Genomic DNA, 23,407 nt, shown 5'->3' with positions numbered 1-23,407 from the left:
ATACAAAGAGATTGTACTTGATATTTAATAGTACACTAGATGCATCCTAATAGCAATCCTGTTCTTATTAAGTCAATCCCCTCATTTTATTTTTAAGAAAACTAAGTATAATTCAGGCAAACCAAGTTAATGAAGCCTAGTGTTCACTAGATACTATAAATATATGTGCCAAAGAAATAGGAAATTTACAAGTAAAAAGTCCGTATCATCCCCGGTAAATCCAATGGAGAAATAATTACAAAGATAAAACCTAGATTAAAGAAAGACCTACGAAGTTTTTCAAGTTTTTTCCCAAGTGATTCCATATTACTAAATTATATTCTTTCTTCCTTGCCAAAGTATTCAAATTATTTTGCCTTGGAAATGTTTTTCTAAAGGAATCTATCTCTGATCTTATAATGGAAATCAATATAAAATATACATATTTGTTTTACACAAATGAAATTTATAAGCTAATTTTATTTCCACAAAGATGAAAATTGTAAGTTTTCAGGTATGTGAAACAGCAATTTCCCAAAGGTCACCCAAATTTATAAATACATTTATATACTATTTTTTTTGATGTTACTAGGAAACCAGTAATTGCTATGTATAAAGATGTAGGAAAAAACAGCAGTAAAATGTTACCGCCCCCCACAAGGAGGGAGATGAGTTGTTCCTTACTGACTAATAATAGCACCTTTGATTTCTAAGAACAAGAATTACTCTGAGTGGAGTTTCTCTGTATCATTTAAATCAAGAAAGGAACCAAAAAGTCATCTAAGCAAGAAAAGGATTTTCAGGGGGGAAATTAATCTTGCTCTAGAATTTTGGACTTCCAATGGATATACTTTTAGCTTGTACTTTTAATTCATATTTAATCTAAGCCATCATGAAAAAATACTTTATCATTTAGGTGGTACATATTTAAAGGCCCAAATTGTACTTCTTTTTTTTTCCAGTTCTCTATTAAAAACATTAGATAAATGCCACTAAGTTAGAACTATATCAAATGCAGATTGTTAAGCCCCATTTCTATCAATAACTATACTGCAAATACCACTTTTGGTATTTTAAATAAAGCTATGAAGCTAATAACAGAAATATATCTATATATAGTACAACACACACACACAACCTTTAAAAGTATCTCTAGTGTACTATATCAACTAGATTTCTTTACTTATAAGCCAAAGAAACTAATGTTAGCTAGCTTAAGGAAAATGGGAATTATTGGAGAAATTCAGAGAATTTTAAAATGAAGCTAGAAAACCAAGTTTAGAAGAGGCAGATATCTGGATTTATCATCCCATGAAGACTACTCTCACTAAATGAAAGGCAATTTCCCAAAAAGAAATTGGAGTGCTAATAGAAAAGGGAAAATATGCTGAGAAGGGAGATTTTAAGAGAGGTATACGTAACTTACTGTAATCATTCTAGAAGTAACTTTATGACTGAGTATGTGTACTGAATCCGAAGTTTCTCCAACAAAAGGCAAAACACGATAATAAAAGTGCAAGAGTCCAATCCTCTAACATCATTGAAAAATCTGGCTTTGTTTCAGTACCCAAAGTAGTCTAAACATTTTCTAGGCCCATAAAACCAATCTCCAAAGGCCAGGCATGAATTTTAGTGTACTTTAAATGTCTACAGCTGTTTTGACAATATTTTAATTTTATAGGACAATGAACTGTGTGAGTGGTAATCATGACACGACTCTGTTCCAAGAATATCTGGTTCTCACATTTTAGGTCAATGATGCTATTATAATTTGGAAAGGAACTGTTCTGTTAACAAAGAATGGGGGGGTACAGGGGAAGGGGAGAATGGGTGCTGGGCATTGAGGAGGGCACCTGTTGGGGTGAGCACTGGGCATATTTATACGTAAGTGATGAATCACAGGAGTCAAGAGCATACTGTATACACTGTGTGTTAGCCAACTTGACAATAAATTACATTAAAAAATTAGTAAATAAATTAAAATTAAAATTAAAAAAGAACAGTGGTTTCCAACTTATTTATTATTTTTAGTTGTGGAAGACTGAAAGCAAATTTTGCAGATTTTGGTTCTGAGCAGGCGAGAGTTAGCTAGGATTGAAAACACAATTTGTTTATTCTACTTATCTAAGCCACAGGCAAATTTTTACAGGCAAATTTTTACAAATATTTACAGGCAAATTTTTACAAATATTTACAGTGGCTGTAAATATTTCAACATCGGGTAAACTTCTAAAAGAAAAGAACCTATATGTCTAGCACAGAATATCCCATGAACTGTGTTGTGACTCACAGCTCAGTCTGTTCTAGGCTCTTTCTACACTCATCTTCCTGATGACCTCATCTGATTTCATGGCTTTAAGTACCATCAAAAGTTCCCGATTTAACATTATAAGCCCCAAACTTACAGCTACAGCACAGACCTCTTCCCCTAAACCCCACTGCCTCTTCAACATCTTCTCCTAGATGGGTAAAAGACATCTCAAACTTCACATACCAAAATCAAACTAATTTTCCTCCTAAAACCTTCTTCATTACAGTTGATGACAATTCCACCTTAGTCTATGGTCAAAAAAAAAAAATCTTAAAGTCACTTTGATTCTTTTCATTCTCTTACCCGCTCCCATACCCAATTCATGAGCAAACCTTATTAACCCTGCTTTAAAATTACATTCATCATTCACGCCATTCTTACGCCCTCCACTGCCTGACCCCACTGCTGTCCCCTCTCAGCTAGATTATAACTATAGCAGTAACCTGTTAACTGGTACTCTGTTTCCAGTCAATGCTCAGAAGCCAACAGGAAACTTTTAAGACTAAGTCAAATTACATCAATCTCCTGCTCAAAATTGTTTATGGCTGGCTCCCCATTTTACTTAGGGCAAAAGTCAAAATCTTACAGTGGCCCTCAACACTAAGTAAGGCACGGCAGATCTGGCTGCATTCTACACATACCTCCGTCACTCCAACAACCCCTTAACCCAAGCCCCCAGTCCTCTCCCTTGTTGAATAATTTCTCCCAGCTCGTATCAGACTGATCTCTCCTCAGTAATTCAATTCCAGGCACCTGGTCCTCAAACACAATGGGCATACGTCTACCTTATGGTCTTTGTACTGACTACTCCCTCTGACTAGAATGCTCTTCTAAACATCCATAGAGCTAACTCCCTCATTTGTATCAAGTCTTTGTTCAAATGTCACCTTCTCAATAAAGCCTAACCTGGCCACTCTATTTTAAATTGTAACTTCCATGCTAAGATCTATCCCTCTTTCTCATCTCTACTTTATTTTCCCATTGCACTTATCCCTTTCTAATATACTAATGTTTATTGTCTATGATGTGTCTCTTTCCTAGCTTGAAATGTCAGCTCCACAAGATCCTTGTCTTCCTTGTTTCACCGTGCATCCTTAAGAAACAGAATAGTACCTAGCACTTGGAAGCTCAAAAAATTGTTAAATAAATGAATGAATTAGTTTATAAATCTTATTATATATACATTCTCAATGCTACCTTTACTGTTAAGCAGTCAACTTTTCAAGTAGGTTGCAAATAAAAACTTAATTTTATTGACTTGCAGAGATAGGATCAATCTGCTGGTTTGGCAAGTGGAAAGAATGAACTAAAAAGAATTTAACCTAGTACATGAAAGTAGAAAGACTGTGTTCATTATTATTAAATTTAAAAAGGAAAACATAAAAAAATAAATAAATAAAAATAAAAATAAAAATAAAATAAAAAGGAAAACGTAAGCTGTCCTGTGAATTTCTTCAAGGTGCAATACTTATACACTATCCTAAAGTAACTGAGCATCTCCTAGTATGTAATACGACTAACCCACAAAGAAAAACACTCCACAATAAAATGTTTATGAGTCTGAATCAAAAGATTTTATATTTTTCTAAAACAAAACTATCAAATTTTTAGAACTTGAACAAAGCCATGTAGTTTAAGTAGATATTCTGGTAGTCAATACCGCCACCCACTGGCAAATGTTAATATCAGCCAAAGGACTGCAGTAAACAGAAAACGAAGAATCCAAGAAGCACATGCTCAAATGCGGTAATTCACTGTAGTACTAGTCTTCATACTTGAATGTGCACATATCATTAAGCTAGCAAGCTAATACATTTCCAATTCATTCACTCTGCCAACAACAGAAAACTTGAATGCCTACTACATGCCAAGTCCTATAATATGTACTAGAGACACACAAAGGTGATCTAAACAATCATTTTTCATTTCATGGAACTTATATTCCAGTAGGAAAGAAAATCAAAACATCACAACATAAATGTGATAAATTCTATAAATTAAAAAGATATGTATGTATCCCATGAAAATGTGAAACAATGTGTATCTGACGTGGTCTTAGAAAGTTAATGGGGTAGGTATTCCAGCATCAAGTTCTAAAATAAGAAAGGCCTTGAAATAGTAACGGACAAAGAAACATGAAAAAAACTGAAATAAGTCCAAATAGAGTTAACTTTGACGAAAGAATCAGAAGCAATATAAAAAACTATCAAACTATATGATTTACATATTTAGATACTATCTTTTAATCAAAAATTTCAAGGCTTAAAACAACAAACTCCAATCCTTCTATTAGAACTATGTGTGAACTGAACTGGAAAAGAATACTGAAAACATTAAAAATATCCTGAAAACATTTAAAAGTCTGGAATGATAGGATTAAGGAGGACACTGTGGAATAGGAAAGGAACATCACAGGAACGATTTTTTAAATTTTTTTTTTACACTCATTTATTTTTGAGAGGCAAAGAGACAGAGCAGGAGCGGGGGAGGGGCAGAGAGAGAGGGAGGCACAGAATCCAAAGCAGGCTCCAGGCTCTGAGCTGCCAGCACAGAGCCCCACACGGGGCTCGAACCCACAAACTGTGAGATCACGTCCTAAGCTGAAGTCAGACACTTAACCGACTGAGCCATCCAAGCACCCCAGTTCTTTTTTTTTAATGTTTATTTTTCAGAGAGAGCGCACAGAGGTGCAGGGGAAGGGGAGGGTCAGTGGGGGTGGGGTGCGGACAGAGGATCTGAAGTGGGCTCTCTGCTGTCAGCACGGGGCTCAAACTCACAAACCGTGAGATCATGACCTGAGCCGAAGTTGAACACTCAACCTACTGAGCCACCCAGGTGCCCCAGGGAGAGTTTTTAAATAGTTAAGTAATGGTCTTATATACAAAGACGGTGACCTACTTTTCATCTCCATAAATCAGGGAGGAAATGTCTTGCATAGTGTATGAAGGAAAGAAGATGCCAAAGCCTGTGGGTTTTTTTAACCTGTCTACTCCCTCTGTCTATTCCACACTGCAAAGCCTTACTGCCTAAGAGAACCACTCAGTACCTTCCTTGTCACTCAGGGCAACAATCTACACCCAAAAACATTTTCTTTGGACTTTTTATTTGCTTGAGAGACTCCAATCATTTCAAACCCCCTTCTCGTTTGGGGAAATCTCTCACCATGTGAATTTTGTTCAGAAACAGCATCCCTCATACTACACCAGAAAAGTTAAATTCTCTCTTTATATATCTCCAGGGAGCCAAGGTATGAGTAAGACCTAGCATTAGCCAAGCAGATGCTAATAAACAGGACTTTGAATCTTCACAAATGATACAAAGATATGGAAACAATTTAGAATTCTTTCAATCCATGCCGGAAGCATGTAATATGCACAGTGGGTATGCCAGTGGTGGGGGCCCAGTGGAGTGACAGGAGTATCTTGATCAAACTTCCCTGTCACTTCAACTCTCAGGTAGCTGTGAACCTACCCACCTTCACTGTACCTGCCTCTTTCGAACCAAGGTTTTTCTAGCATTTCATCTCTTTTCAGAGCTATTCACTATCCTTCTCCACTAGTTAGGGCACAGAATAGGAAAACCAAAAATAAATTGCTTAAATAAGCTGAAAGTTAAGGGCCCCGAGGTGGCTCAGTCAGTTAAGGGTCCGACTTTGGCTCAGGTCATGATTTCATGGTTAGTGAGTTCAAGCCCTAGTGAGAGCTTTCATAAGCTATGGGACTTTCAGTCCTAATACCGGGACAGTCCTTAGCAAAGTGGACAGATTGGTTAGTCTAAAGATGACTCAGTTTAACTGCCCCCACCGGAAACAATTAAGAAATGGGACAAAATGAATGAAGAACACTTCTGAAGATGTTGGACAAGCAGCAAAAGCCAATGATCTCTCAGAGATAGAAAACAAATCAGGTGAGCCCCACGTGTCCATGGTTAGTGCCTGAGGAAAGTTTGTATGAGGCGGTGTAGTCAGGGGACACAGGTAGAATTTGGTGGTTACCCCGAGTTGGAGCAATGGGGCTGGGAACGTGGGGAGGGAAGGCCATGGTGGCTAGACTTCCTGGGAAGAGAACCAAAGAAGAGAGACCTGCAGAGAGAGAGAGAGAGAGAGAGAGAGAGAGAGAGAGAGAGCGGGCGGGCGGGCCTGGGTGGCTCAGTTGGTTAAGCATCCAACTTCGGCTCAGGTCATGATCTCACTGTTCATGAATTTAAATCCCACGTTGGGCTCTGTGCTGACAGATCAGAGGCTGGAGCCTGCTTCAGATTTTGAGTCTCCCTCTCTCTTTGCCCCTCCCCTGCTCATGCTCTGTCTCTCTCTCTCTCTCTCTCTCTGTGTAAAAAATAAATTAACATTGGGCGCCTGGGTGGCTCAGTCAGTTAAGCCTCCGACTTCAGCTCAGGTCAGATCTCACGTTCGTGGGTTCGAACCCTGCGTCAGGCTCTATGTTGACCGCTAGCTCAGAGCCTGGAGCCTGCTTCCAGTTCTGTGTCTCCTTCTCTCTCAGCCCCTCCCCCTCTCGTGCTCTGTCTCTCTCTGTATCAAAAATGAATAAAGAACATTAAAAAAAATTTTTTTAATAAAATAAATTAACATTAAAAGAAATTTTAAAAAAATAAAATAAGCTGAAAGTTAATTTCTCCCTCATGAAATATCCCAGAGCTAAATGAGCACGTAATACTGGTTATTAAACTTATTGCCACCTACCACCATTTGGAAAGATCTCAATAATCTAAAAGTTCCACACAGCACTTCCACTTAGGTCCTACTGACCTGAACTTAGGACAGCAGCCATGCTAGCTGCAAGAAAGGCTGAGAAATGTGGAATGAAGCTGGGAAGCCATGTGCTGAGCTAAAAACGCAGTGAATTCTATTTCTGAAAAGAAGGGAAGAATGGATTCTCGAATTCAGTGGTCTCTGCCACACTTTCCAATAACTGCCTTTTCTGCTCAAGTCAGGCAGAACTGTTTCTGCTCATAATCACGGACTTCCAGTGATTCAGATTTCGTTTAATTTATGTAAAACAGAGAAACCTGGAGCCACTCTAATTAGGGAGTTGATGGACTAAGTGGGGTGGGGGCCCAGAACACCACACCTTGGAGACTTCTTTGAAAATTAATATTCTACTGTATTTTCTACATATGAACATAAACTCAACTTGTTATATCATGATTCTGATGTCTTTTAAAAATTCATCATCTGACCCAATGTTTGGAAGCCATCTTAAAAGAAAGCTGCTTTTTAAAGTTGCCTTTTCCCCTACTGTGACTTATTAAGACTTAAATATATATTTTATTAAGTGAAAATTATCACAGAAGCAGATGAGCCCTCAGAGGCCCCGATCCCTTAAGAAATCTATTTAATGTGTACATATCACCTTTGACAACTGCATATTATGACAAAATTATGAAATATACCACTAACTTGCGTGATCTTCAACATGCTACTAGTACTTAGCGTTTTCTATATCCCTTACTATTTCAGCTTTTGGTTTTGTAAGTGTGTTCTACAGGAAACAGGAGGGGGGGGTCAGCTGACATTGATAGCGCCATCTACCGTTAAAACAGAGTCTTGTGTAATTTGGAAAAATCCCTCAAACCGTAAAAAGATTATAGCAGATGACTAGGAAAGAAAGAAGAGAAAGTTAGGGAAGAAAAAGTATGGTGATGGCTAAGTAGAAAAATCTTAGGAGGTGCACATAAAATACTAAGTTAAAAAATAAGCAGACATGAAGATCAGGTTGGACACGCACTAGAGAAATGTCAGGGAGGGAATCAAAGACTTAGCATAAACTGAGCTTTCCCTCTGCATTTGTCCTCTTCAGAAAATCTCTGTTTCTAGAAAGCAATACTTTTTTTTTGTATACTAGCATAGAGCCAAACAATAGTAAAATTAACCAACATAAAAGGATAAAATGGGGTTAGCAATAATGTGTTATTTTTAACCCAAAGAATTCCAATTACAACTTACAAAAAAACGCCAGATTTTGAATTGCACATTGCCTCCTTAGCTCTCGTTTTTAAATCTCAAATTCTCTGATCATTCCCCAGATGTCCTAGAAACAACTCTCTCTCTCTCTCTGTCCCTCCTTCCCTCCCTCCCTCCCTCCCTCTCTCTCTCTCTCTGTGTCTCTCATTTTTCCCTCAATGATTCCTCCTCATTCTATATATCTGAAATAGAAACATCATTTCTCCTTGAACAGTCTCTGGTAACAATCCCGGCTACAGCAAGCTGCGCTTCCTTCACCACGGAATCAAGGCTCGGGCTGGGGGCTCAGAGAGACCAGCCTGCACATCCTCTGTCCGATCGGTCACCGTCACTGTCACCCGCGCTCTACCCTCAAAACACCCACGTCAATTCAGAGAACAATTCTTTAACTACTAAGGATAGTGGAATAAAAATGTCTTATTTCTGTACGACATTTTATAATTTTTAAAAACATATATATATAAATATGTATGTTTGTATGTGTATATACACTATTCATATTATAACTTTGCTTCAAAAGTGAACATGCCCAATTTTGCTTAAGAGTCAGGGATGTTTGTGGGCCCGAGGCCCTGCTGACGTGAATAATGAAGTGTGAACGGCTAGCAGAAGCCAGAAAAGGAAAAGATAACATCTGAACCAGATGCCATACACCCCAAGAAAATAAAGCATTTTAAGGAAGGACTGATAAAAAAAAAAAAGAATATAAAATGGGCAGAATGGGCAGAGAAGTTCAGAGAATAGCATACAAATGTATTCCTCATTTGCTTTCAAAACCGTTGAAATGAGATGGAGACTAACAGCCATTGAAGATCACTGTGAAAAATACTGTGTGTCTGACCTATACTTCTATTCCTCAGGCCTTGATTTAAATATATTCCTGATGTACCACTCTCTCCACAGAAATGGGCATTATATTACTTTCAAGATTAACATTTTTTTAAATGGTCTACCAAGGCAATTTTTAGGAGAAGAAAGATCACAAATTATTAAAATAGCCATTTAATAAAACTCATGTTCCTATAATTAAAGAACACAGAGAAATCTCTATCTGTCATAATAAATAATCAAATTCAATAAGAAATCACTAGTATTTTGTGCCAGAGGAACTAATTTTTTTAATGAGATAACATGGGTTTAAGATGGGCATAATTTAATTATAATTCCTCTAAACAAATAGCATACTCAGGAACATTTTTTTTTATATCATCTAAATACAAAACAGACGAGCATAAGGAAAAGGAAGCAAAAATAATCTAAAAACAGGGAGGGGGACAAAACGTAAGAAACTCTTAAATACGGAGAACAGAGGGTTATTGGAGGAGTGTGGGAGGGGGGTGGGCTAAGTGGGTAAGGGGCACTAAGGACTCTACTCCTGAAATCACTGTTGCCCTATATGCTACCCTGGATGTAAAGTTAAAATACAAATTAAAGAAAAAGTCGTCTACAGAATGATGAACACAACCCTGGAAGGAGCACGTTCTCTTTGGTTCCTCACTCAGCTCTGACAGGAACCACCGCTCCGCCGCCCGGAATGACACATGATCGTGTGACTTTGGGTTACGTGTCGGAGTCAGAGTCAGCTCAGTCAACAGCGTCAATCTGCTGCCACAGAGTAACCTCTCCATGTTTGCACATGTAAACAGGTAAATATATGGATAACCGGCTGCATCTCTTCTTTTAATTCCACGATGACAAAATGTATGCTTTTATGCCCAAATATTTAAATAAACTAAAACACTTAAATGTTGCCTAAAATTAACATTTATTCACAGATATTTACAATAACTGCTTATAAATTCTTCCCCAGGAATCTTACTTTTATAATAAGCACTGAAATAATTAGTCTTCTTTTAAACTTTTAAAAATATTGTTCTTTTAAAAGTCGCCACAAGAGGTCAGTCTTTCCTAAGAAATAGGTTCCGCAAACAGCAGTCCCAAGCAGGATGGGCATTTCGGCGCGACACTGTGCTACCCCTCAGAAGCCAGATTGGAATGCGCCACACATGGTATGCGGCCAGGCCAGCAAATCTTTCAGGATCCAACAGAAAATTACAGGAGATCATACTGATCACACACCCACAAGTTGAAAAGCTCGCCGTGTAGAACTTCATTTGATTCTCAAACAGGGTGTAGACAAAATCTTTACCAATTCTACTTGTGAAGAAGTAAACTTACTAAGAAACTGATTGCTCATTTGAAAACTCTAAAAGTACAATACTTGAGATTTGAGTGTGCAAACCCCTACAGCAAGACAAACGCAGAACTTCTGTGAGCCTTATCAGACCGACAGGGCGGGGTTTCCGAAGCCCCCGCGCCGCACCTGCTGCTTACCTTGCCAACTGTCATTGCAGACGCACAGCTTCTCCCCGGTCAGGTCGCAGTAGCCGTGATCTGGACTGCCGCAGTTGGCTTTACAGTAGGGGACGTCACAGGCTTCGCCCTTCCAGTATTTGTCACATTCACAGAATACTTGACTCGGGACAGAGATGCTGGTTGTACACTTCCCATGACCAGAGCAATTGTTAGGACAAGAATTGATTCTGTGAAATATAATCCATACATATTCAAATTCAAAGTCATCTAAAAATAATTTTGGTTGATGTTTTGTAAACTTTTTCTATTTTATGCAATTATGCTCTATTACTGTATTTAATGCTTGATTTAACACAATTTCACAGCCTGACTTCAATTCTTTACTCTGTACCCTTTTATCCTTTATGCAATTCAATTAGTATTTATTTCCAATTGCCTGGGTGGCTCGGTCAGTTAGGTATCTGACTTCAGCTTGGCTCATGATCTCACGGTTTGTGAGTTCTAGCCCTACATCAGGCTCTGTGCTGACAGCATGGAGCCTGGAGCCTGCTTCAGATTCTGTGTCTCCTCTCTCTCTGCCCCTCACCTGCTAGCTCACTCGTGTGCTCTCTCTCTCTCGCTCTCTCTCTCTCTCATTAAATACTTTTAACATTAAAAAATATTTGTTTGCAATTGATCTTAATTTATTCAATAAATTTACTTGGCTACCAAGACTCCAAACTTCCAAGGACCTACATAGTACAGTTCCAAGCACGATGTTTTATAAAGACAAGTACTGAAATGCTTTGAATATACAATTTACAGAAAAAAATAAATTCATGAATACCTGAAAAGCCAAGGTATAACCTGGTTATACAATATTTAAATAGCATGCTGTCACCTATCACTGTCACAGAGAGGAATGTTTATAAAATTTTATTTTCAAGTCCTCTAACCAATTATATTCTACTACATATTTATTCTTCCTTGCATACACACTCGAGACAAATGAATCCAATAACCAATAACAACTTGCTGATTTTAAATTCTAACATTCTGAAGATATTCAGAGTATTTTATTCGTGGTGGAAAATCCTCTGGTGATATTTTACATTCCTAGGTATCAAGGGGGAAAAGTGTGCCAACTTCCTCTATGGCCACTCCTGTGAAAGCATCTGGAAGCATCTCTGGCTCCTTCACTTCACCCTTGGGACCTCCTGATATAAAAACTTATAAAGCATCAGACACATAATAGATTTCTGAATAAAAATCGCTTTTCTACTTAAATGAGGAGACAGTGGTATTATCCACTTAAGCCTCAATTTCCTCATATGTAAAATGGGAAAATACCCATTTGACGGAATTGTTGTAAAGAGAACCAAAAACCATAATGTATGTAAAGTATCCAGCGCAGCTCTGGGAAGCAGAAGGGCTACACAAACTTCACAAACCCATCTTCAAATCGGGAGTAAAACACCTTCAGGCAGAGACTTGGACGACGACTCCCTCTAGTCCCACACGCCTGCTGCCTCAAGTGAAGTTACACTCGTTTGTACTTGTTTACTTAGTCATTTGCCAACAGTTCTACATTTCATAAAAAACTGTCACCAAAGTTCCCATTATAATGTCCTGAGACTCAGAAATTACCCTAACACAGGCTTAGACAGTCTTTTGAGGCACGTTATTAAGATTTCATGTCACTTAGGAAGAGATCTCGCAATTCTGAAATTTAACATACTAAGTTGCTCATCCTATAGAAGACATTTATAAAAACAAAAAATTCTTTGAAGTCCAATTATAACAACCATTACAATGTGAAGTGTTTTTAAAAAATACTTACGAGTAAAAGATGTTGAAACCAGTTAGATTGTATGCAGCATCGCTAAAAAAATGTAACAGTGCATAGCCAGATGTGGTAACGACTTCAGGCACAGTTTCATTTCCCCTGATTTCAGGGACTATCAAACCACTGTAAGAGAACAAAATCGGATGCTGTGTACACATATACATAGAACTACTAATCACATAAAATGTACTCAACAATTCTTGTCATCCTCACTAAACATCTATAACAGAATAAGCAACTAGAAGAAGGAATAAGCAACGAGAAGGTAAGCAGAAAACAAGGTCCCGTCCATTTTCCCCCACTTCGCCTCCTACTGCAGCCAATGAAGGAGCCCAAGTTTTCATACCGCGATACTCCTTCTCTTCTCTCACACCATTCGGACAGCAATGTCCGATTTCTCCCTTTTATCCTGCTGTCCATCCAACTGTACGATATTAGAGGGTACTCTCTTCACTCATGTGTAAACGTTCACTTAAATCACCTTCGCTTTTGCCCTCTGGCTACAAATTCTGATAAAGCTAGAACAACACTCCACATTTAGCTAAGTGATTACAATGACATTCTAATTAAACGTGCATACTTCCAGTACACTAATATAGGTATTTGAGGTGATTTGAAAATATATACTACTTATATTTCTTTCAAAATCTGCACACTTAAGCAAATTATATTAATTTTCCAAAAGACACTTAAGCCCATATGCACACAAAAGAAAACTAACAGCTGCTGTGGGTGGAGGGTTGGCGGGCAGCAGATAAAATGTGCAAGAGTTCCAAGTCAGTAACCAGGTACTAACTGGTACTTTCCCTTTTGAAAATCTCCTTGCTGATGAGGAAAAATTACATAACTTCATTTACTTGTGCCATACTATCCTCTGAAGTCTGTGAAAACATGCAGTGTGAGAAAGAACCCGCTAACAACAAATGACATTACTCAGAATAGCCCATTGCCCTAGGCACGGTTCAATCTATGTGTGGACATCACCCAGGCCCTGAACTCATTCATGCAAATCATATTTGACAAAACAATATGATACAGAATAGTCAAAAATAATTTATTTTACATATTCTCCACACAAACAAAAAGTAATCAAATCTTGATGCTTTTCTAATGATTACTGCATCTACTAACTTATGTTTATGAAAGAACGTAACATTTTAAAAGGCAACTGGCAAAAGAATTCAAATTCTATAATACCAGTCTTACATATATTTTTTTACTATTGTGAGATTACATCAAAGTGAGTACATTACTAAAAATAATATTCCCAGGTCTTTACAACAGATATAATTAATCTCGCTGAAACAAGGAACAGAACTGTTTACTTACTTACTTATAAGTGTTTTTTTATTTTTTTATTATACTTTATTGTCAAGTCGGTTTCCATATAACACCCAGTGCTCTTCCCCACAAGCGCCCTCCTCCATGACCATCACCCCCCAATAAGTAAAGAATAGTTTATTTTAATTAATAAGAATTAATTAATTCTTATTATGTAAAGAATAGTTTATTTAAAGAATAATGTTAAAGAATAAAAGAATTTTAAATAAAGTTTTTATTTTTAAAAATAAACTTCAAGAAACAGGGTTTCCACACCGTGCAGGACACATCAAGCAATCTGGACCAAGTAACCCTCCCACTGACATAAAAACAAAACTATGTGTGAAGGCGCTGGAGAACTAAGAAGATGGGGAGCCCGGGCACTGGGGCCATTTCTCTTTAGGAGCACTTGCCGACTTCAAAGCTGGAGATGAGGTTTGGATGGCTAAGAAACTGGGTTGTTTTAGAGAACTCAGAAAACAAAAAGTGGAACCCAGGGTCCTTGCTCTGACCTGGGACCCCAAAGACTATGAGTAAACGTGAACTTGTAACAGATAGGCCCCCCAGGTCCTGCCAGCGTTCCCTGGCACACTCTATAGAAACATATTATCTTTCTAGGCCTCAAGTTATTATTACTACATATGATTTTACAAACATGACATCCAGCACACAATAAAAAAACAACACCTCTATTACAATCCACGCTCCACATTCTAAGAAGTCTTGCCTATGGAATAAAGTCCAATTTCCTTAGAGTGGTGTACAAGAAGGCAATACTATAGTGACTAAGGGATTATAAAGCCTGAGTTCATATTCTGACTACATTACTTTCCAGCAAGGCAACTTCGAGCCACTCAGTGAACCCCTTTGTGCCTCAATTCCCCATTTATAAGTGGAGAACTTACAAACTCCATGGCAACAATACTCTCTAACTAAAGGGTTATGATGAGAACTAAATGAGCAAATATATACATAAATAAGCCCTGCGTACTGCCTGGCACATGATAAGCATTCAGCAGACCTACCAATTACTATTTACTGGGTAATGTGGCTCCTACCAATCCCTTTTCATTTCCCAGGATCAAATTATTCATAACTACTTACATTAGCCCAAAATGCAATGCTGTTTAAAATGTCTATGCCTTTGTACTTGTTTTTCTCCACCAAGAATGTCCTATCACACCCCCATACTTTGCCTACCATTCTTCAACTCATGATGAAATTTGCCATGAAGAATTAGTTACTTCTTCTGAAATCATAATACAGCACTCCTTTTATAACCTAATTATAATACTCATTGTGCCAGGTTAAAAAAAAAAAAAATCTGTGTGCATGCCACCATCAGGGCCTAACTGCTATGTTCTGATGTAGCCCCCAAATCCTTGGACTTTCCCAAGTGATAGGACTGTCTTTTATGCATGGGGAATTCTGATCATTTATGCTAATGCTCAGGATGGGAACTGGCCACACCATAAAGACCAACCATGCAGTTAAAGGGTTGGGGCCTTAAGCCACAACAAATCAATCAAATTTCCAGAGAGAGAGGAGGGGGACAAGAGACAGAGTTGGACCCTGTGGCCAATGATTCAATCAATCGTGCCTACAAAATAAAACCCCAACAAGAACTCCAGACACCTGCAGCTCAGGTGATCTTCCTGGATGGTGATGGGAAGGTAACACATCCCAAAGACAAAGTTATGTTTATGATCCTCTCAGACCACATTCTATCCATCTCTTCATTTGGCTGGTTCGGATTCTCATCCTTTATCATAAAACTATAATCATAGGTACAGTGTTTTTCTGAGTTTTGTGAGTCATTCTAGTGAATTATTAAACCTGAAGAGGCAGTGGGCACCCCTAAATCTGCAGCCAGCTGGTCAGAAGTGTGCACGGCCCTGGGGACCTCCGAACGTGCAGCTGGTGTCTCAACGCAGGGCAGTTCTGCGAAGGGCTTTGCACTCAATCTATGAAGTTTGGCCCAACTCTAGGGACCTGGTATGTGAAGTCATTGCAATAGTGTAATCTTACTCCTTACTGTATCCTCCAGGCTTATGATAGTCTCTGGAATTGAGTAAGTTGTCAAATGTTTATTGAGTAAGATATGCTTATAAAATTAGAATAATTCAAACACTTAGACTCTGAACTTGTACTGTTACAGGCTTTGAGGTCAGGAGATGGTCACATTCTAATCCTGACTCCGCCATCTATTAGAAGTAAAGCAACTTCTCTGAGTCTTAATCTTCTCAACTATAAAAATGGGAATATTAGCACTTCTTCCACAGATCGTTGTGAGAATTCGGTGACATTTAAACTGCCTAGTACATTGATTAGCATCAAGCGGATCCTCAGTAAACATCTTTCAATCTCCTTCCACACAGCTAATAGGAACACTTGCCAATGAAGTCACTGGCTCCATCTTCACAGTCATTTAGTAAATCCCAACCTGCTAATTATCTTACAGAAGTTTCCTTTAGTATCAGAAAAGCAATGGTAAGAGGGTTAACGGATCACGCTTAACTCATGCAAAGTCATTATAACTACTAGGAAAACAAATGGAAAGGCACACTTCTAAACGCTCAGTCTACAGTGACATAAAAACAGAATAATGAGAGCCGAATAAAATCTAAATTGCTAAGAATGAATGTATTAACCCAGAACCTTACCTAATTATTACAATGCATTATCCTACAATATAATTATCCTGCAATGTAATTACTCATAAGACTCTACTCCATTTTCTATCTATTGTCCTTCCACGAAAGGGCTACTTGTAGCAACCCTTAAGATAATTTTCAGGCAACTGAAAAATTAAATTCTGAAAGTACTTAGAGCACTAGCAAGATCCTAAAGAGTCTAAGATCCTAAAGAGTCACGGTGAAATATTCATTCAGAAATATAAGACCTTACATCTTTATCCAAAAAACTAATAGTTCATAGTCTTTGTAAACTGAATATTTGCAACATAAATAGTAAAAAGAAAAGAGAAAATTTAAAAAAAATTGAAGGGAACAAGAAGCTTGTATAATGTATTTTTAAATTTTTAAATGACAGAACATGTAAGCAATTACACGGAAATAGCCAATCTGAGGAATGATGTAATCAGTGACTGGTCAACAATCATGTTAATTAAATTATACACAAAATCAGCTTACATGATCCTAATTTTTCCTGTGCCTAATATATATTTTCTCCTACTCATAAAACATTTTAGAGTAATTCATACATATATGCAAAGATATTTAAATTGATATTGAAAATGCTGTAATTTTAAAATTAAGTCTGACTACTTAACAATAAATATTTTGAAACAATCAAAATTCCAAACTTTGAGAACTGAAAGAAACACACACTTTCTTAAAACATTACATAAAGTATAATTTAACCTTCTGTACAGAACTGAAAATTTTCTCATTTCACTAATAGACAACTATAAAAAATATATACATTTGTCTATTATTTCTCTGTCACCTAAAACACACATTAACCTATACAGTTGGTAGTTCTGAAAACATATTCAAATTGCTTTAAAAAAATAAACTATATACAGCAGAATAAAGGATACTTACCAAGAAATTCTGAACAAGTACTTATTTTTCTAAATCAACATTTGCATTATTATATATAAGTCGACAGTTTGCAAGGCTGTATTATAATCATATCTCTGAGGAATTCAGTTTAAAGCACACAGCAGTATACTTAAAATAAAAAATTAGAGTTACTTTTCTAATAACTGGCGATAAGCTCATCAAACAGAATTACTCACCTAAGAACAGCTATCAAAGGAGCATATATTGAATCTCCATCATAAACATACATATGATCCCAGCTACATTCTGTTGCAAAATGATTGAATCTTAATCTTAACACTGCATTTGGACTGAAAAAAATATTAAAATATGTTTAAATTAATATGCAATATTCAAAGAACAGTCCGAAAAAATTTTTAACAGAGCGCTATATAAAAAAAACTATTTACAGAAAACTGTATATAAATTCTTAAGTCACCAGTGTCAAAAAAGACTGATAAAGAGTCATATCTAAATTGTAAAAATGAGGAGCACCTGGATGGCTCAGTCAGGAGAACATGCAACTCTTGATCTCAGAGTCATGAGTTTGAGCCCCACATGGGGTATAGACATTATTTAAATAAAGCTTTAAAAGTAAATAAATAAATAAATTGCAAAAATGACCTACAACTTCAAAATGTAGCAATAGGCTATATATAAATCACCATTTTCTAAAATTTTAGTCAGCAGTAAATGTTTCATGTGTTAAGGTGGACATTACATAGATTGCATACATTATTGACACTTTATTGAACTGTACACTTAATATGCATTTTATTGTATGCATATTATACTTAAAGTTGATTTCTGAAACTCAACACTCAAAAGTTAACGACTCATTTCTACATAATCCTTATTAACTAAAGACCCAATATGCTCTTGAAATTTTAATCAAAAGGTCTCGGTATACTATTAATAAAATGAGAAGAAAACGGTGGGGGGGGTGGTATCTGGCTTGTTCAATTGGTAGAGCATGTGACCCTTGGGGTTTGGGGTCCTGAGTTCAAGTGCAACACTGGGCTTACTTAAAAAACAAAAAACAAGTAAAGTACAAATAAACAAAATGAGAGCATAGATGCACAGAGAATAACTTTGAAGTTCTTAAAAACTTTCTAAGTAACCCTCCCCCCAAAAGCCATTTTCCAAATCATAAAATGGTTCGAAGATAACTTCTATCAATTCATTTATGATCTATTCACAATATGTTTAAGTAGATCAATTCAATCTTAAGCCACAATTACTGAAATATACTATAAAGGGATAATTAAGTCTCTCCTACAAAATGTTCTTTTTTTTTAACACCCTTATAACTAAAATGCTGAATAGGATGAGCCAATGGCATAATTCAGCATGGAATATTCTTATACTTTCTATGGCATCTTCAAAGAAAGATGTTTGAAGCAAGCCAAAATGCCTATTCAATTAGTGCCACACTAACATAGCTCAAAAATAAAATATATGTAACACACTATTATCACAAATAAAGGGATACTATAATTTATATTAAATGTGATATCTAAAAGTTGCAAATCTCATTTAAAAAATCATGACTAATGGCTGAATAAACTATAAGCAATCAAATAAGCTATATAACTATAAAATTATACTTTAAAATAATGCTTTCATATTGACATGATCACCATCTTTATCATTTCAGAATAAAATGAATTAATTTAACTCATATACTTACTAGCCTTCAATTAGCCATGTACATTTAGTTTTATATTTATAATTAATTGGACCATCTGTTAAATATCCAGAAGGTTCAGTTAACCTAGAAAACAAAATCATAAAAAACAATTACCTTAAAGTAAATTTAACACATATAGTAACATTAAAAAATTGAAAAAACATGAAATCAAAGAAATGGGTTATAGCATTTTCTAATAAGGAAACATTATTTACAAGTTGGGAAATTTTTCAAATTGCCATATATCTCTCTACATCTTGAAAGAATTTATTTTGTATTTCTTTAAACCTTGACATATTTTGACTGTTTCACTTTACACAGTAAGAACACACCTGAGCCTGGGTGGCACAGTCAGTCAAACGTCCCACTTCAGGGCAGGTCATGATCTCACGGTCGGTGAGTTCAAGCCCCGCATGAGGCTCTGCTGGCAGCACAGAGCCTGCTTCGGATCCGCTGTCCCCCGCTCTGCCCCACCGCACTCACATTCCCTCTAATGTAAACCAAGTATTTTTTTAAGCACACACATTGCAAAGATTTAATATTATGATGATGGGCATTTCATCTGGATGCAAAGCAGATGAAGTTAAATTGCCTCTGTACAAAAATAAAGTGGAGGTAAAAGAAGGAAGGTTAAATGCACTTTAAAAGATGCAGATCAATGAACTAGAGTGGTATATCCCACTTTCAGAGTTACATTGTTACCTATATTTGGTTTTGGTTTTTTTTGTTTTTTAGTTCTTATTCATTCTAAAATAATAAGCTATTTACTCTAATTTGAGTAAACACAATATTATGTTAGTTTCAGGTGTACAAATCAGTGATTTTAAAAAGTGGATACACCATGCTATGTTCGTCACAGTATAGCTACTATCTGTCTCTATATTTGTTTCTCATGTACCAGACCTGTCGAGGGAGCTGTCACCAGATTTTACTGAGTTTGGCTACCCATTTTTATTATCATTTTCACTTGTCTACTTTAGACCTAGTCCACAAACTTAATTTTAAAACAGAATAAATCAAAGGTTTTACAATTATCTTCTATTTAAAACATAAAAAAGAAAAAGAAAAATTTCAGTTTTCAGGGCACCTGGTAGCTCAGTGGGTTGAGTATCCAACTCTAGATTTCAGCTCAAGTCATGACCCCAGGGTTGTGGGATGGAGCCCCATGTCGGGCTCCACACTTAGCGTGGAGCCTGCTTAAGAATCTCATTCTCCTTCCTTCTGTCCCTCTCTCCCTCTGCCTTTTTTTCCAACTCACACTCTAAAATTTAAAAAAAAAAATTTAAGAAAAATTTCAGTTTTCAGAATTTAAAAATATTTAAAACAAGATCTCAATTCTACTTCATTCTGGACTCCTTAGCTCCACCCCAATAGTTTCATCCACCAAAGACCATATTTTAAATAGTTAAGATATCTTCCCATTTAGCCTTTATATATGTATATATACAAACATATACACATACACATACAGAAAGGATTATCAGTATATATTCACTTATACATAAACAAATATACATAATATACACATATGCACATAGATCTCAGGGTCGTTAGATAGTTTTAGATAAATTAAATTTTCCTTATAGCATAAAGTCTTAAATACACTAGGAAAAAAAGTTTCATTTACCTAAATCATGGTTGACGGAAATGTCAGTCAGTAAGAATGTTATGTGTAAGTCTTTTATAATCCCTGAAAACTACTTTAGGTAATAACGGGCTACTTTATAGTTGGAAAAGTTTTTTATGAACAAATTCCAATTATCTCAATTTAATGTAATAATCAATTGATCATTTTTCATGTGTCAGGATCTACTGTAAGCGCATAATGTGTTACCTCATTTAAAAATCTCAAAAACCTTAAGAGGTTATAGTTATTAATCCCAAACTACAGATGAGAAAATGAGGCACAATCTAAAGAACAGGTTAAAAAACTTGTCCTAATTTTTCATTTTCAACAATACCAGACAAGGCAATTCAGACAAACCCTGTACTGTGAACAGCTTTAAAAAGCTAAGGAATAATTTTAAAATCTTAAAAGCCATCTTATAAGTAGCAAAATGGTAACATCTACCAACCCAAGACCCAGAAGTTGCAAATCCTTTAAAAGGAGGTGGGCATTCAGAGTTGTTTTTGCTCTGGAGAGACTTCTCTATTGAGAAGACAGTATCAGGAGGCTTTTGGCAGCCTGATGGAGGGAGGGGGACAAAATCTGAAGGCCACGGCCACGAAAGGTAGAGGCTCAAACAACAGGGCACCTTGAATTGAGATGCAATGACCGTCACTAGCGTGAGAGTGTATCAGGAATAATCCAGCCACCACGCGGACTGCAGCCCAGCTGGGAGTCACCTGGGAGTTAGAAAACCCAGATCTACAATCAGCTTCAGGTGATACTGGAACTGCCCATGTGCCAAAGCTCCTCACAGAAGACACAAAATTCCTCTCCAAAGAAAGGTAACATTATTCTAGGCCTCACATTATTTCCTACAATAATTTTTCAAATAAAATGTCCAGCATGATTAAAGATCATAAGACCTATGAAGATGCAAGACAACAAAGAACCAAAGGACACCAGGAAAAAGACCTGAAGATACTTCAGTTACAGAGATTATCAGATGTGTCCTATGAAACCAATATGCTTTACTAAATTCAAAAAGACAAAAGAGAAGATTTAAAATTGTGGCAGTTAATCGAAAACTATAAAAAGTTATTTTGCTGCACAGGTTTACAGCACATTCAAACACAGCTAATACACGATGAGAGAGCTAGAAGACAGGCCCTTAAAAAATATCCAAACTGCAGCAGGATGACTGAGAACCCAACCCACTGGCTTTGCGCCACCCCACCAGATGAAGCTCCATGCCGAGATTCTAGCTGAGGAGGGGACCCAAAAGTAGCGAGTGGAAGAACAAACCCACAGATATGAAGTATCATTTTGTAACAAACTATAGAAACAAAGATCATAACAGCTTTGCATAGTTTCCATGTGCTCGTCCTGTGTAGATCTTCTCTCCTTCTCATGTTTATTTTACATACAAGTTGTAAGTTAACTTGACAGTTGAGACTTTAGATAATGGCATGTGCAGTATGACTATGACTGAATATGAAGAGTAATTAATACAACCACTCATAGATACAATGGTTCTTGGAGCTGCATATTTCCTCATTTTGAACAAAGGGTGAGAACTTCAGTTAAAAGACGTCTATCTTCTTAAACAGAAATACAGTGTTGCTTGGTTCTTGGGGATTCATAAATGTTTAGAAAGAAGAATAGAGAAGATGAATAATCAAAGGACTGTATGTACAATTATCCATTGCCTCTCACCTCAAAGTCCACACTGCCTACTCTGTGAAAATGGACCTGGGCCCTTTAAAGAGTTTTTCTTTGTCAGCCGACATGAGGTTAAGCTGGCAGACTTTGTCAGTAGAGTGCACCAGAGAGGCTGCAGGAGACAAGCTTTGCTTTGTGGTCCCAGCGTCTTACTCACCAAGCTCCAAGCTCCGACAGCTTGGTTTCATGGGGACTAGGCTCCTCCAGTATGCAGTGGCCAGCAACCCCGCCACCAAGAGCTTCTTCCAGCACCTGCCTCAGGCAATTCTGCAGCACAGTGCCTTCAGTGAGACACTGCTCATAAACAGCACACCCCATCTTCCAGTAAGATAACCATGGCAAGTTCCCAAGGGCAGACAATAAGCAATTTCTATCATCAGTGCAGCATTTCAGCAACTGCACCATGCAGTGAGCCACAGCCATGCCCCCCCAACAAGGTCTGCATCTCAGGCCAATAGGTAGGGGCTCTTAAGTGCTCTCTCTCAACCATAAGGATAGTAGTGGCCGCTCCTTATATCCACTATTTCTACATTCTTTGCAGTTCCCGTTACTTCTTACTATCCAATCTCTCATCATTCCGATCCCTATTACAGTCAAAAATTCTTTTCATTAAACTTTTCCTGTTAAGAGTGGCTAAAATGGACAAATCAAGAGACTATAGATGCTGGTGAGGGTGTGGAGAGACAGGCACCCTCCTACACTGTTGGTGGGAATATAAACTGGTGCAGCCGCTCTGGAAAACAGGGTGTAGGTTCCTCAAAAAACTATCAGTAGAACTCCCTTATGACCCAGCAATAGCACTGCTAGGGATTTACCCAAGGGATACAGAAATGCTGATGCACAGGAGCACATGTACCCCAATGTTCATAGATAGCAGCACTGTCAACAATAGCCAAAACATGGAAAGAGCCTAAATGTCCATCACCTGATGAGTGGATCAAGAAGATGTGATATATACAATGGAGTATTACATGGCAATGAGAAAGAATGAAATCTGGCCATTTGTAGCAAAGTGGATGGACCTCGAGGTTGTCATGCTAAGCAAAATAAGTCAGGCAGAGAAGGACAGATACCATATGTTTGCACTCACAG

The 23,407-nt window shown here is 37.2% G+C and overlaps 1 protein-coding gene across 1 annotated transcript in view; it reads right to left on the bottom strand.

Moving 5' to 3' along the window:
* The window catches only part of ATRNL1 (attractin like 1), a gene marked incomplete at its 5' end in the record, with an annotated part of 743,525 nt that overhangs the window by 693,611 nt on the left and 26,507 nt on the right, over window positions 1–23,407 (bottom strand). The window contains 4 exons of the mRNA XM_029920431.1: window positions 10,605–10,813; window positions 12,406–12,534; window positions 17,495–17,608; window positions 18,988–19,071. Coding sequence (XP_029776291.1) covers window positions 10,605–10,813; window positions 12,406–12,534; window positions 17,495–17,608; window positions 18,988–19,071 — 536 coding nt within the window. The remainder of the gene's footprint in view (window positions 1–10,604; window positions 10,814–12,405; window positions 12,535–17,494; window positions 17,609–18,987; window positions 19,072–23,407) is intronic.

The sequence above is a fragment of the Suricata suricatta genome, chromosome 2, assembly GCF_006229205.1.
Source record: "Suricata suricatta isolate VVHF042 chromosome 2, meerkat_22Aug2017_6uvM2_HiC, whole genome shotgun sequence".
Classification (NCBI taxonomy): domain Eukaryota; kingdom Metazoa; phylum Chordata; class Mammalia; order Carnivora; family Herpestidae; genus Suricata; species Suricata suricatta.
The sequence above is the reverse complement of the archived record's forward strand: the minus strand, read 5'-3'. Positions and strand labels throughout refer to the sequence as shown.